Below are 15233 nucleotides of genomic sequence, written 5' to 3'. Positions count from 1 at the left end.
GTTACCGCTGCTCTGAATATCTTTGCAAGCGGCTCATTTCAAGGCAGCACAGGTGACCTGTGTGGCATTTCCCATTCACCTACACAAAAATGCATAAGGGAGGTTCCAAATGTCCTTCTTGTGAGGACCACATGTGTATATAAGCCTGAACTGGGACCAGCCGAGCCAGGACGCAGGCCAAGGGCTTCACCTGCTTAGCAGGCATGCCCAAGGTGCGGCGTGCGATAGAGTGCACCAACATGGCTCTGCGGTCTCCATGGCGAAAGACACATGGGCAAAGAGCTCGGGATGCCCTCACAGCCTCTCGGTTCGGGGCTGACCAGGACTAGGGAGTGAAGAACTATCCCACCATGGGGTCTTACATGAAACTAATGTGGTGCCTAAGGTAGGTTCCCATGATAGTGCCTACATTCATGGGCAAGGCACTAAAGACATTGGCCGGACGCGGCAGGAGAATTATGATGACTTGCATTGAGGACCGAGCAATGCTCCTCTCACCCTCAGTGATGTGTCTGATTCCTGCCTGACAGAGAGTTGAACGTATCTGCCAATGGATGAGCTTATCATTGGGTTCAGAGACACTGGATGTCTTTTCTCAGCTACTGTAGCTCCCTCTGGGGTCAGGTGTCCTGGTATTTTTCTCCAACTTACATCAGTGGTGGGCAACCTCGAAACACTTTGTCAGCCCTTAGCCTCCTCATCACTGGAGAAGAATGGCAGACATGAGGGGTGGTGATTGGGGGGGGGGGCGGGGGGCAGTGGGTCAACTTCCATGGGTGAGGGGCTGGGAGAGGGGCTGGGGGTGGGGATGGCAGGGGGCTGTCTGTGGCAGCAATGTGTCTTTACTGAGTCATCAGTGTGGGACTAAGGAGACAAAGCGCTGTCATTCTCTCACTGCACAGGGATGACGCGCTGAATGTCAGCAGGGCTTTGCGGATCATGGTGCCATGAAAAGACAGTGTGGAGGATCTGCAGGTGAAGGAAGTGATGTTTAGTACAAGAGCTATATTACAACAGTGAACTATCTCTACTAGTGCCCATTAGGTGCCTACAGTTTCTTACTCTTCCTTGCCCTCCTGCTGTGCCTGGGTGCATCCCCAGGATCTACAGCTGAAGTTGAGGTGGCCTGCTTCCACATTCTATTGCCTGATAGGACCTTGGCAGGTGTACCCTGGGAAGCTTGGACCTTGAGGGCCCGGACCTACTTTCAGGCACACAGGTGTTGCAGTGCTACCCTCCTCAGTGGGTGGGGCTGGGGGAGTATCGCTCATCGGGAACGGGTGTCAGATGAGCTGGACACCCCCAGGGTCTCCTGGGTGGAAGGTCCCGATACTGTGTCTCTGCTGATCCTCTTCCCTTTGGATGAATCCCAACGCTTCGGGTACCTCGGGAAGCTGCACATTAAAGTGAGACTAGCTGTCTCGCTTTACTATGCAGATTTGTCTAAAAGTGATCCCACCCACAATAGGTGGGATTTACATTGCAACGTCTCAGAGATTGCGTTAGGTCTCACGAGGCATTGAGAGCCAGGTAGATCCGGAGAGCGGGGTCTCCCGATTTCTATCGACCATGCCACGCTGCGGCGAGTTGCTTTTCGGGCGCTGCAGGGTCGTTAAATCGCGCCCGTTGTCTATCATAGAGTAAATTCTGCATGAACTGTGAACAAGGTGGGCTATACAGGCCAAAGGCCTTTTGCATACGGTTCTCTTGTTGAAGATTTTTTTCTCCTTTCTTCCTCTCCTTATAAAGGTTGGCTTGTTGAGTGGTATCAGTCTCATTGTGGGGACAATGATTGGCTCTGGAATCTTTATCTCGCCTAAAGCTGTTTTATCCAACACTGGAGCAGTGGGACCTTGTTTGATTATCTGGGCAGCTTGTGGAGTTCTGGCAACATTAGGTAAGCAACAAATGACATCTCATTCAATTTGTCCTGGACATTGGTTTTTTAACCATCTTCAAAATGAGGAAGAATAAGAGCGAGAGTAACTATATTCTTTGGAACTATAATATCTTTCCATTTTACCAAGTCAAAAATAATTGCCCATATCTCACAACAGCTGAAAGAAAGAAGATAATTAGGTTAGGAGAGAATTAATCATCCATAGAATTAAAAGGTTTGCAACCACCACAGGTCCATAAAGTGTGAAAAGTGTCTATTTTCTTAAGGCGTGAATCATACTGCTTAATTAAAATTTCTCAGCCATTAAAAGTGAGCCACCGTTTATTAACAATAATCACCATGTGCAAGGTAGAAAAAATTGGTTTAAAATAAAAATTCCATGGATCACCATTAAAGTCTCCATCAAAATTTTGAAGCACCTTTCACCTTTTCTGGGAAGATGATGATGTTGTGGTAATATCACTGCACTCGTAATCCAGCAACCGCAGGCCAAAGCACTGGGGACATTGGTCAAATCCCACCATGGCAGCTGGTGGAATTTAAATTCAATGAATAAATCTGGAATTGAAAGCTGGTCCCATGAATGACCATGACAGCCATCATTGTTGTAAAAACTCATGTCACTAAGGTCTGAAAATTAATTGTAGCTAGCAGTGTGTGTAGCTGCATGGACTGCATGGAGAGACAATGACATGCGTGGTAATGTCACTGAACTAGAAATCTAGAGGACCAGGCTAATATTTTAGGGACATGGGTTCAAATCCCACTATTGCATTGAGTTTTAATTAATAAATCTGGAATTATAAAGATCGTTTCATTGTCACTGTTACTAAGACTATCAACAATTGTTGTAAAAACCTGACTGGTTCATTGACGTCCTTTAGAGAAGGAAATCTGTCGCTATTACCTGGTTTGGACTGCATGTGACTCCAGACCCACAACAATGTGTTTAACTGTCCTCTGAAATGACCGAGCAAGCCACTCAGTTCAGGGGCAATTAGGGATGGAGAATAAATGCTGGCCCAGCCAACAAGGCCCACACCATTCCCTCATTTTCAAAGCTAAATATAGCTGGCTTGTAATACGGAACAATGCCAGCAGCGCGAGTTCAATTCCCGTACCGGCCTCCCCAACAGGCGCCGGAATGTGGCGACTCGGGGCTTTTCACAGTAACTTCATTGAAGCCTACTTGTGACAATAAGCAATTATTATTATTATACAATGTAAATAGGCACACAAATATCGTAAAGGAATTCAGAAAATAGCATAAATTTACCCAGTCTATCTTCTAACTGGTTCAAAACCCACCATACATGAACTAATGCAATGCCTATTGTTGTTTGTACACAACCCACTTTTTAGCATCAGTTCTATTCCCACAAAGGTTTGCTCCCCTACTCAATGTAGTTTCTAGAGATGCATCTAAGAATTCCAGCCTAATACAGCACACCCAGAATCAATTGGATTATATATAATATTTGGTATTGAAGAATTTTGACACGATAGTTTACCAAGGGAACGAGTAGTGTCATTTGACATTAAAGGAACTTTAAATAGCACTATATACTGCCCATGGTTTCCAAATCAAGAACCTGGGGATTTATCCTGTTTAAATCTTTACAGCTTTGAACAAGGTGTGATGTGCAACTTAGATACTAATCCACATCAATACTGCTTTAACCTGTTGTTTCACAAAACAACAAAAAATTCTCAGTTAAGACAAAATTCCCACATAGTCACTATCCAGGTCTGCAATCCATCACTGCTGCGTTAACAATAAACTACAGCATTGAAGTACTAGGGATGGGTATGCAAATAACATTTACATATTGCACCATTCTCACTTGGAATGGATTTGAAGAGTTGAATTCATCGGCAGTTGTGTGGGTTCACATAGGATAACTATGACTTCAGTGTGAACTTAGAGAACATTGTTTGATGACTAATAAAAATCTAAGTGGAATTAGTTTAGGCAAATCTCAACTTTATTCTCCGCAAATTTTAAATAATTAGCATTTAATGACAGGCAGAGTAAAGACTATACTCAACCAATCTGCACTGGTAAAACATAAAACAAATTGTCGATGGTTAAATGCAAATCCAGGATTGGGCAGCAATTGCTGAACAATCCTGAGTGCGCTAATTGTGACACAAATAACCAATTTAATGTAATCAGTCGAGCTTGTAACATGGCTCATTTACATTTGCTAGAAGTGACCTAATTCATACCCAGAGACTTGTGATGTGGTTTTGCTGGCTAGACCAGCATTCATTCCTTGAGAAGGTGGTGGTGAGCTGCTTTCTTCAACCACTGCAGTCCCCTCAGTGTGGGTACACTCACAGTGCTATTAGGGAGGGAGTTCCATGATTTTGACCCAGCAACAAAGAAGGAATGGTGATTTATTTCCAAAAGGATAGTGAGTGATTGGAGTGGAATTTCTGGGTGCTGGTGCTGCCCTTGTCATTCTAGGTAGTAGTGGTTGTGGGTTTGAAAGGTGCTGTCTAAAACCTTGGTGAGTTCCTGCACTGCATCTTGTAGATGGTACACTGCTACCGCTGTATGTCGCTGGTGGAGGTGGTGAATGTTTGTGGATGGGATGCCAACCATGTGGGCTGCTTTGATCTGGATGGTGTCAAGCTTCTTGAGCACTGTTGGAGCTTCACCCATCCAGACTTCAATGTTGGGAGTGCGTTTTGTGCTGTGCCCTGTCAGGTTGGGAGCTTCCTCCGGGCTAGAATGGGAAGGGTATCTTAGGGATGCGTTTAAGCGAGTTGGGGCCACATTTGGAAGATGGTCCTTAAGTTTACATTTCTGACCTTGCAAGGACTGTCCTTGTCCTAGAAAATGGTAAGGCATAAAAGTGAACTATCATTCAAACCATGCGCAGGGCATGGTCGTTGTACGGGCCGTCTCAGTTCTGTGCGTTTCTGACTCATTAATGCGCCATGCTTGGCACAGTTAGAGTTGGGGTAGGCTGTCGATGGTTACAATTAGGAATTGTTGGGCCATTCAAAGGTTTCATGGGAGGGGGAAGGGAGTGGGCTTAGAAGCTCACTATGCAATAGGGTTGAAGAAGGGGTGGGCTAATCTGCAAATGGGGCATAGGTACATCTGCCTCAATGTATTCAGGGGTTACAGGGATATTTCCCACAATCAAAATGGCATAAAGCTTTGGAGGGAAAGGCTTGAGAATCCTTGGAGGGAGGGAAACCTGGTCATAATGCATCCCCCAGACAATGGCAGGGATGACCACACTCGCACCAAGGGAGGGACAAAATTGGTCTGGTGGTGTGGCCTTAACACCACCACCTTGCAACCTGAAGGGATGGTATAGCCCAAAATTAATCTGAGGAATAGCTCAGATGGTCAGGGCTCTGAGGGCCATTTGGAGGGGGTGGAGGCAGTGGTAATGTGCTGGACTAGTATTCCTGACAACCAGGATAATGCTCTGGGGGCTCAGGTTTGAATCCCACCACACAGGTGGTGGAATTGGAATTCAATAAAAATATCTGGAATTAAAGTATACTGGTGACCATAAACTATTGTCGATTGTCGTAAAAAGCCAACTGGTTCACTAACGTTTAGTCATCAGAAAAGTGCTGGAATCTATCATTAAGGAAGCCTTAACAATGCACTTAGAAAATCATAGTATTATTAGAACAAGACAACATGGTTTTATGAAAGGGAAATCCTGTTTGAGGATATAACTAATGGCATAAATAAAGGGGAACCAATAGATACAGTGTACTTGGATTTCCAAAAGGCATTTGATAAAGTGCCACACAAAAGGTTAATACAGAAGATAAGGACTCATAGAGTTAGGGATGATATATTAGCATGAATAGAGGGTTAGTTCATGGACAAGAAGTAGACATTGAGGATAAATGAGACACTTCAAGTTGGCAGGCTGTGATTCATGGATTTCCACAAGTATCACTGCTGGGGCCTCAACTATTTATAATCTATATTGAGATGGCAAGGTGGTGCAGTGGTAAGCACTGCTGCCTATGGCGCTGAGTACCCGAGTTTGATCCCGGCCCCAGGTCACTGTCTGTGTGGAGTGTGCACATTCTCCCCGTGTTTGCGTGGGTTTCACCCCCACAAAAGAGACAATCTATATTAATGACTTAAACAAAGAAACAGTGATGGCACGTAACTTCTGGCTAGCAGCGGGAAGCCATGGGCCACTGATTCTAAAATGGAAAATATGCGCACTTACTTGCGCTTGAATAGTGCGCCCAGCCTTCCTCTCAGTGCAGCAGCCTTGGGCCCCGGAATGCGCAGGCTCCAGCGCGGTGCAGGAGGCGAGCAGCTCGCCCCCTTATGACACAGCCAGCTTGGGAACGTCCATTGAGGGCAGGAATTTAAACTGCAGATTTAGATTGAACACATCAGGCAATATATTTAACAAGTGTTTTAAAGGTATGTCAAAGTGTTAAAAAGTTTTTTTCCCTCTTTCTTTTTATACAGGTATTACTGTTGTTATTGGTCCTTTTCAAGTAATTTTAATTTTTTTATGATTAAAGGTGATTATTTATAAGTGAACATAGGTTTGGTTATTTGTTTTAAATCTGTGAAACTACTTAAATCTGCATTATTTCATTATATAACTTTACGTGTGGAATGCTTAAAAGTGTTTGTATGTTTTTATTTAGATTATGGTCATAATATTTTAAAAGCACCCCAAGGATTTTGCTGTCACTGTCCTTATAACATCTGATCTTTTTTTGATTTGTATTTGTAGAATCATTGCAGTGTAGAAGAAAGTCATTCGGCCCATCATGGGTTTCCTCTGGGAGCTCTGTTTTCCTCCCACAGTCCAAAGATGTCCAGGTTAGATGGATTGGCCATGCTAAGTTGCCCCTTAGTGTCCAGGGATGTATCGGTTAGGTTCCAGGGATAGGGTGGGAGAGTGAGCCTAGGTAGGGTACTCTTTCAGAGGACCAGTGCTGACACAATGGGCCAAATAGTCTCCTTTTGCACTGTCAAAATTCTATGCTTTTATTCCACGGTTCTAGAAACCCATGCAGACATGGGGAGAATGTGCAAACACCACACAGTCACCCAAGATCCGAATTGAACACGGATTCCTGGTGTTTTGAGGCAGCAGTGGTAACAGTGTTGCCTGTGTTATGCTTCTGCCTTGTTTACATCAATTGTCTTATTCATTTTTAATAACCTCATAATTTAATGTTGTGTTTTGATGTTTCAGTAAGACATTTGTAGATGCTGGTAAAGTTTAATGTAAAACATTTATTAACAAAATTAATTTTATAAATGAAAAACTTTCAAACCAGCTAACATTTAACTTTATCAGCTGGACAATGACATAAAACTGCCTCAACTTTTACAAATTTTGTGCAATAATAAATATTTTTACAGTTCTGTCTATTTGTAAAGAGGAGGGAGGGAAGAGGGGGGAGGGAGGGGTGAGGGAGGGAAGAGGGAAGGGGGAAGGGGAGGGTTTTGACATATCAATTGTTAGTGTTACAAGCTCAAAGACCGAAAGCAGCAGGTGTTGAAGCTTAGTGTCCTGGCGCACATCTCCTCTGACATCATTTCAGGATGTCCTTGGGCAGTACACTCTCAGGGCTGGGTAATTGATTCACCGCAATGGCTGTCAGAGAGATAAGGCAAACTTTGCCAAAGCGCTTGATGTGATCACTGAGGCTTGTAAGGATGAACATTACATCGGGAGACTCTTAAATAATACAACTTAATAGTACACTTGCAAAATCCAAGTGTACTTTAGCTCTAAATTAGCTGCGAGAACAGGCGTGCTAACATTAATGTCCTTGAAGTAGTCAATAGCACCAGTATCGAGGCATGATCATCCAAAACCAACTCCACTGGGCCGTTCAAATGCTTAGGATGTCAGAGTCCTGACTGCCAAAGCAAATCTTCTTCACTCAGCTCAAGGAAGGATCTTGAACAAGAGGAGGACAAAGCAAGCTCTTCAAAGACACCTTGAAGGCTTACCTCAAGAAATGGAACATAAATGTCAAAGCCTGGGAGGCCATTGCTCAGGAGAGACCTACTTGGAGGAACCTCCTGATTGAATGGTGACAATTCTTCGCGAACACCCAAGGGCAAGAGAAAGCCCGGAAAAGGAGCCTGAGAAAGGAATACCCACAACCGAGCATCCAAGGATCGAACCCACCATTTGGAAACTCCTGCCAAGTGAGTGATTGAAGTTGTGGCTCGTTGTTCTGGCTGATCAGCCACGTAAGGACCCACTGAACTCGTGGCCAGTAACACGGAATATCTTAGGTGGAAATCATGCTCATCAGTGAGTGATCACCACATATCCATTTTAGTTCCTTTAATGGAACACATCCTAACACCAAAGCAAAGTTTAAAAAAAATGTCTTTCACTTTCTGTGGCTCCAAACTCACTTTATACAGTAAAGTACCCTTTTAATGGAATTAACAACCTTGTGACAAACCAAAGTTTGAAAAAATAAAAAATAGAGCTTTATGTCACTTTATTGGTATTTTAAACATATTTATAAATGCTAAACACTAATAATATCAAACATTAACCTACCAAACATATCTCCTGGTGTTTCCAGCCTCTGCTCGATAATCCTTGACTGAGAAATAAAAGTGCAAATAAAAAGGTGTAAAAGCTTACCTTACCTCAGGGCAAGTCAGCCAAGTTAGCGCCGTACTTGCCTTTTTCATTGAGCAACTCTGACACAGTGCATGGCTTCAAGCAGGGAATAAAAGACAGGCCGGGAGTTTGAACACTGTGTGCTTCCAGCGTGCATGCCCGTGCACCCGCCACTTTCCGGTTATCATGCAACACATGTATGGCAGACCAGTGACATAAGCCGCTGACCCAAGAGGAAGTTGCGTGCATTGTATCTAAGATTGCTAATTACATTAAGCTAGGTGGGAATGCAAGCTGTGAGGTGGACGCAAAGAGACTTCATTAAGAGAGAGGAAACAAGATGACGGAGTATAATGAGGGGAAATGTGAGTTTTCACTTTGATGTAAGAATTGAAAAGCAGACTATTTAAAATATTGATGTTCAGAGAGACCTGGGTATATTGTACAAGGAACACAAAAAATTAGCAAGCAGTTAGAAAGGCAAATGACATGTGGGCATTTATTGCACAGAGTTTGTAGGAATAAAGTGCAAGAATAAAGACGTCTTACTATAATTATAAGGACTTTGGTGAGACCACACCTGAAATACCTGTGCAATTTTGGTCTCCACATTTAAGAAAGAGTATACTTTCTTGGAGACAGGCCTGCGAAGGCTTACTAGATTAGTTACTGGGATGAAAGAATGTCTTATGATGAATAAATTGGATGTACATTCTCTGGAGTCTAGAAAGATAGAGGTGATCTCATTGAAACATTCAGGGTTATGAAGGGTCTCCTATGGAATCAAGGGGAGCAGGCAGAGCTGAAGTCCCAAATCAACCATCATTGCATTGAATCACAGAGCAGGCTCGACAGGCCACACTATCCTCTCCTGGTCCTATTTCTGATTTTCTTACTACAAACTAAATAAACTTTCAAACTTGAATTCATCTGGAATATATCCCAAGACAGCTTGGGAATTTATTTTGCAGGTATAAATTATAAAAAGCCGATTTCTGATGGGACTATTTTTATTTTGCCAGGTGCCCTTTGTTATGCCGACTTGGGAACGATGATCACAAAATCAGGAGGGGAATATGCATATCTCCTGGAAGCATTTGGCCCAATTCCTGCATTCCTATACTCGTGGATGTGCATACTTGTTTCAAAACCCTCTTCCTTTGCGATAATCTGTTTGAGTTTTGCAGAGTATGCAGCAGCTCCCTTCTATCCTGGCTGTGTGCCCCCACAAATAGTCATCAAATGCCTTGCTGCAGTTGCTATTAGTAAGTATTATTTATTCATTCACAGGACTCTTTATAAACAATATAATGCTATTTTTATGATAAAACATCACAGGAGCATTATAAAATAAAATTTATCACCGAGTCACAGAAAGATATTATGACAAAAGACCTAAAGCTTGATCAAAGAGGTGGGTTTAAAACATCCACCTAAAAGAGGAGACAGGTGTGGTGGGCGAATAAAGACCAGATAGAGTACAGAGGATGCACTGAAAGAGGTATTCCCATGGGAATGAAGATAAAGGTGTGCTGAATCACTTGCGAGGTAGAAAGATGATAGCAGCAATGGGATCAATGTAACAATCTGAATTGGCACAGAAATGCTCTTTGGCTCAGGAGAGTAGACCTCTAGCCAGGAGAAGAGCACCTGAAAGTGAAAAACCAGCAGACCCAGTAGACTCAGACTCAGCAGGAAACAGCAGCAGTATTTTATACAATTGCCAATGCATTGTACAAAGAAATTTGGATGCCAAATTTGAGAATAGATGCAGAGTTCACAGAGAAAAGCAGAATGCAGACATGGTTGCACGATAAGCAACAATGGTTTAAAATAGCAATTAACTTCCAGATCAAGCTAAAATGCACTCCTTATTAGAGCCAGGGAATTTAAACAGTGGGAGAGAGGAGATTAGGAAGAAAAGGGTGGCAGTGGATGGGCCATGGTAAGTTGCACAATGATGAACTCCCCAGTGGGCTGACTGCCTGGGAATTTTCTCCTATGCAGGAGATTTATTAAGGCTGGAAAATAGCAGCTATATTGTGAGCTGTCTTCTATAAAACAAAGTTCTGAGCACAGAACAACTAAGCCGAAGTAATTTCACATATTTAAAATATACCAGGATTTAAATTGAGTTTTATGCTTAAAAAAAACATTAAAGCTTAAATTGTGACTGCCCAATGATTTATATGTTTTTGTAATTCACAGAGGATTCAAGATGAAAGAACTGGTCACTGTTGTTTAGCTCTTTAACGTGGAATTATGTAGCAAAGATCGGATCAGTAGGATTAAAGACTTGTTTTAAGATTTAAAAAGATCATGGGGCGATTCTCCAAAATGAAGACCAAGTGTTCGCGCCGTCGTGAACGCCGTCGCGTTTCACGATGGCGCGAAACGGGCACGGGGACGACCGATTCTGTCCCCCACAGGGGGCCAGCACGGCGCTGGAGTGGTTCACGCCGCTCCAGCCTCCCTTCCCGGCGCATGCGCAGTTGGGCCGCGCCAACCTGCGCATGCGCGGAGGACTTCTTCAGGGGTTCAGGGGCCGGCCGCGCAACAAAGTAGGCCTGGGGGGGGGGGGACCAGGCCGGTCCGCCGATCGGTGGGCCCCGATCATGGGCCAGACCCCATCGGAGGCCCTCCCGGGGACGGAGCCCCCCCTCTCCCCCCCCACAGGCCGCCCCCGACCCTTCGCGCAGAGTTCCAGCCGGCAGCGACCAGGGGTGAACGGCGCCGGCGGGACTCGGCCCATCCGGGCCGGAGAATCGGCGGCCTCGCCTATTCCAGCGGCCTGCGGCGCATCAAACGCGCCGGTGCAAATGGCGCCGATTCTCCGCACCTTGGAAAATCGCGCGACGACGTTGTGGCGCTGTTGCGGCGATTCTCCGGCCAGGCGCGGGGCTCGGAGAATCGCACCCTAGATTTTCGTTACTACTTTGAGAATGCTAAAGGTTAATTCAATCTTTTTGTTTTGATTATTGAAACTTTTTTTTTCCTTTTGCAGTTTTAATCACATCGTTGAACTCGGTCAGCGTCAAATTGGCGTACTATGTTCAGAATTTCTTAACTGTTGCCAAACTGCTAATTGTTGCTGTCATCATTGTGGCTGGAATTGTTCTAATTGCACAAGGTGGGATGTTACTGATATATGGTAATTAATATAAATAGAGAGTTACATGAAGTGCACATTCCTATATTAAACTGAATGTTGTTCTAGTCATCTACACCCGCATCTGGATCTTTTAAAAAGTTTGTTCAACTCTATAACTAACAGTTTAACCAACTATTTAAAAAGCTTTTAAAAAGAAACATTGGTGCAGCTGACCTGAATTGGATCCTATAACAATCAATACCTCATACACAGAATCATTCACTCACTCATGCAATCATTCATTCAGGATTCACTCGAAGATTTGAAAGCAATCAGCACATTTTTCTGTACATCAGAGAAATATCTGCTATAATTAGCTGGAGTTTGAAGGCACTGACTAGTATTGCAGTACATCAGGTTGTCAATAAGAAACAACAAAGACAATATTTAGAAATTTCCAGTAATTTGACCGAAGCAATTGCTCTTCCAAAAGTACTTGTGGTGATCCAAATTGTGCCACATTATATGTATCAAACGATATAGCCATATTGGACATTAATAGACAAAACATAGTCAAATTGTTCTCAGTTATATCTGTTCCAGTCTTTAATGATTGGCTTGTTGATCTGTTTAAGGTACTCGGATTCTACTCCTAGTTAAGGAGATCTGGATAAGTGAATCTGCTATTAACAGAGATTAAGATTTAACATCGAGAGATGAAAAATAAATACTTGAATTTATATAGCACCATATCGAAACACTTCAAAGAAGGTTACGTTTGGAGTGCAGTGACAGTTGTCATGTTGGAGGCGTTGTAGCCATTCTGCAACAACAATGAGATGAATGAATCGATTTTTATTGACGGTATTTGTTAGGCGACATGGTGGCGCAGTGGTTAGCTTGTGTGGGGTTTGCACATTCTCCCCATGTCTGTGTGGGTTGCACCCCACAACCCAAAAATGTGCAGGGTAGGTGGATTGGCCACACTAAATTGCCCCTTAATTAGAAAAAGAAGAGAATTGGATACTCTAAATTTATTTTTTAAAAGACAGTGGGGGGGGATGCTCCGTTTTGCCGGCACCCGGGGTCTCCCGACGGCGTGGGGCTGCCCCACAACGGGAAACCCCATTGACCGGCCGGCGTAACGGAGCATCCCGCCGGCGTGGTGAGGCTGAAATGTGGCGCGGCGGGACGGAGCATCCCACCCTGTATTTGTTGATTGACAAATGCTCATTCTTATTCGGCGGGAATTCAGCTGTTGGAATGGGTGGAGCTACAGAGTTGAGCGGTGATTATTTAAACGAGCTGCTTCGCGGATTCGAGTCTTTTCTGCGGGAATTCAGCTGTTGGAATGGGCGGAGCTACAGAGTCGAGCGGTGAATATTTAAACTAGCTGCTTAAACAGCAGCCACAGGGTCTTTGGGGATAAATTTGAAGAGTGACATCACAGCAAAGCAGTGACCTAATTGGCTGGTAAGGAAAGTGCTCCAATTAGCAGTAGCTGGGAGAAATTTAACTCTTTGTGTGTTGGTAAGTATTGTGATTGGTAAGTAAAATCTTTATTCCTTTCACTTATTCATTATTTGACATTATATTTGTAATCAGTTAAGGTAAAGTGTAAAAATGGAGATCCCAGACCCGTGTTATGCTCCTCGTGCTCAATGTGGGAGTTCAGGGACGCGGCCGATGCCCCTGACTCCTTCATGTGTGTCCAGCTGCAGCTCCTATTAGACCACATGACGGCTCTGGAGCTGCGGATGGACTCACTTTGGAGCATCCGCGATGCTGAGGAGGTCGTGGATAGCACGAGTCAATATGGGTAGAGCTAAGAAATAGGAAGGGTGCAATGACATTGTTGGGACTTTACTACAGGCCTCCCAAAAGCGGGCGTGAAGTAGAGGTACAAATATGTAGACAGATTATAGAAAAATGTAGGAACAATAGGGTGGTCGTGATGGGAGATTTTAACTTCCCCAACATTGAATGGGACTCATGTCGTGTTGGAGGCGTAGATGGAGCAGAATTTGTAAAGAGCTTTTTTAGAGCAGTATGTAAATAGTCCAACTCGGGAAGGGGCCATACTGGACCTGATATTGGGGAATGATCCCGGCCAGGTGGTTGAAGTTTCAGTCGGTGATTACTTTGGGAATAGCGATCACAATTCCGTAAGTTTTAGAATATTCATGGACAAAGCCGAGAGTGGTCCTAAAGGAAGAGTGCTAAATTGGGGAAAGGCCAAGTATAACAAAATTCGGCAGGAGCTAGGGAATGTGGATTGGGAGCAGCTGTTTAAGGGTAAATCCACATTTGAAATGTGGGAGTCTTTTAAGGAAAGGTTAATTAGAGTGCAGGACAGACATGTCCCTGTGAAAATGAGGGATAGAAATGGCAAGATTAGGGAACCATGGATGACGGGTGGAATTGTGAGACTAGCTAAGATGAAAATGGATGCATACATAAGATCTAGGCGACTTAAAACTGATGAAGCTTTGGAGGAATATCGGGAAAGTAGGACAAATCTCAAACGTGCAACAAAGAGGGCTAAAAGGGGTCATGAAATATCTTTGGCTAACAGGGTTAAGGAAAATCTTAAAGCCTTTTATTCGTATATAAGGAGCAAGAGGGTAACTAGAGAAAGGATTGGCCCACTCAAAGACAAAAGAGGGAATTTATGCGTGGAGTCAGAGGAAATGGGTGAGATTTTTAATGAGTACTTTGCATCGGTATTCACCAAGGAGAGGGACATGACGGATGTTGAGGTTAGGGATGGATGTTTAAATACTCTAGGTCAAGTCGGCATAAGGAAGGGGGAGGTTTTGGGTATTCTAAAAGGCATTAAGGTGGACAAGTCCCCAGGCCCGGATGGGATCTATCCCAGGTTACTGAGGGAAGCGAGGGACGAAATAGCTGGGGCCTTAACAGATATCTTTGCAGCATCCTTGAGCACGGGTGAGGTCCCGGAGGACTGGAGAATTGCTAATGTTGTCCCTTTGTTTAAGAAGGGTAGCAGGGATAATCCAGGGAATTATAGACCTGTGAGCTTGACGTCAGTGGTAGGCAAACTGTTGGAGAAGATACTGAGGGATAGGATGTATTCACATTTGGAAGAAAATAGACTTATCAGTGATAGGCAGCATGGTTTTGTGCAGGGAAGGTCATGTCTTACAAACCTAATAGAATTCTTTGAGGAAGTGACAAAGTTAATTGATGAGGGAAGGGCTGTAGATGTCATATACATGGACTTCATTCAGTCAGGCATTTGATAAAGTTTCCCATGGCAGGTTGATGGAAAAAGTGAAGTCGCATGGCGTTCAGGGTGTACTAGCTAGATGGATAAAGAACTGACTGGGCAACAGGAGACAGAGAGTAGTGGTGAAAGGGAGTGTCTCAAAATGGAGAAAGGTGACTCGTGGTGTTCCACAGGGATCCGTGCTCGGACCACTGTTGTTTATTTACATAAATGTGATATACATAAATGATCTGGACGAAGGTATAGGTGGTCTGATTAGCAAGTTTGCAGATGATACTAAGATTGGTGGAGTTGCAGATAGCGAGGGGGACTGTCAGAGAATACAGCAAAATATAGCTAGATTGGAGAGTTGGGCAGAGAAATGGCAGATGGAGTTCA

At 43.9% G+C, this 15233-nt stretch overlaps 1 protein-coding gene across 1 annotated transcript in view; it reads left to right on the top strand.

The window, feature by feature from the left end:
* The window catches only part of slc7a9 (solute carrier family 7 member 9), a 138117-nt gene that overhangs the window by 55299 nt on the left and 67585 nt on the right, over nucleotides 1–15233 (top strand). The window contains exons 3-5 of the mRNA XM_072518100.1: nucleotides 1750–1897; nucleotides 9537–9779; nucleotides 11519–11644. Of these exons, the coding sequence (XP_072374201.1) occupies nucleotides 1750–1897; nucleotides 9537–9779; nucleotides 11519–11644 (517 nt within the window). The remainder of the gene's footprint in view (nucleotides 1–1749; nucleotides 1898–9536; nucleotides 9780–11518; nucleotides 11645–15233) is intronic.

This window comes from Scyliorhinus torazame, chromosome 10 (assembly GCF_047496885.1).
Source record: "Scyliorhinus torazame isolate Kashiwa2021f chromosome 10, sScyTor2.1, whole genome shotgun sequence".
NCBI lineage: Eukaryota > Metazoa > Chordata > Chondrichthyes > Carcharhiniformes > Scyliorhinidae > Scyliorhinus > Scyliorhinus torazame.
This window is presented reverse-complemented; position numbering and strand designations above follow the sequence as displayed.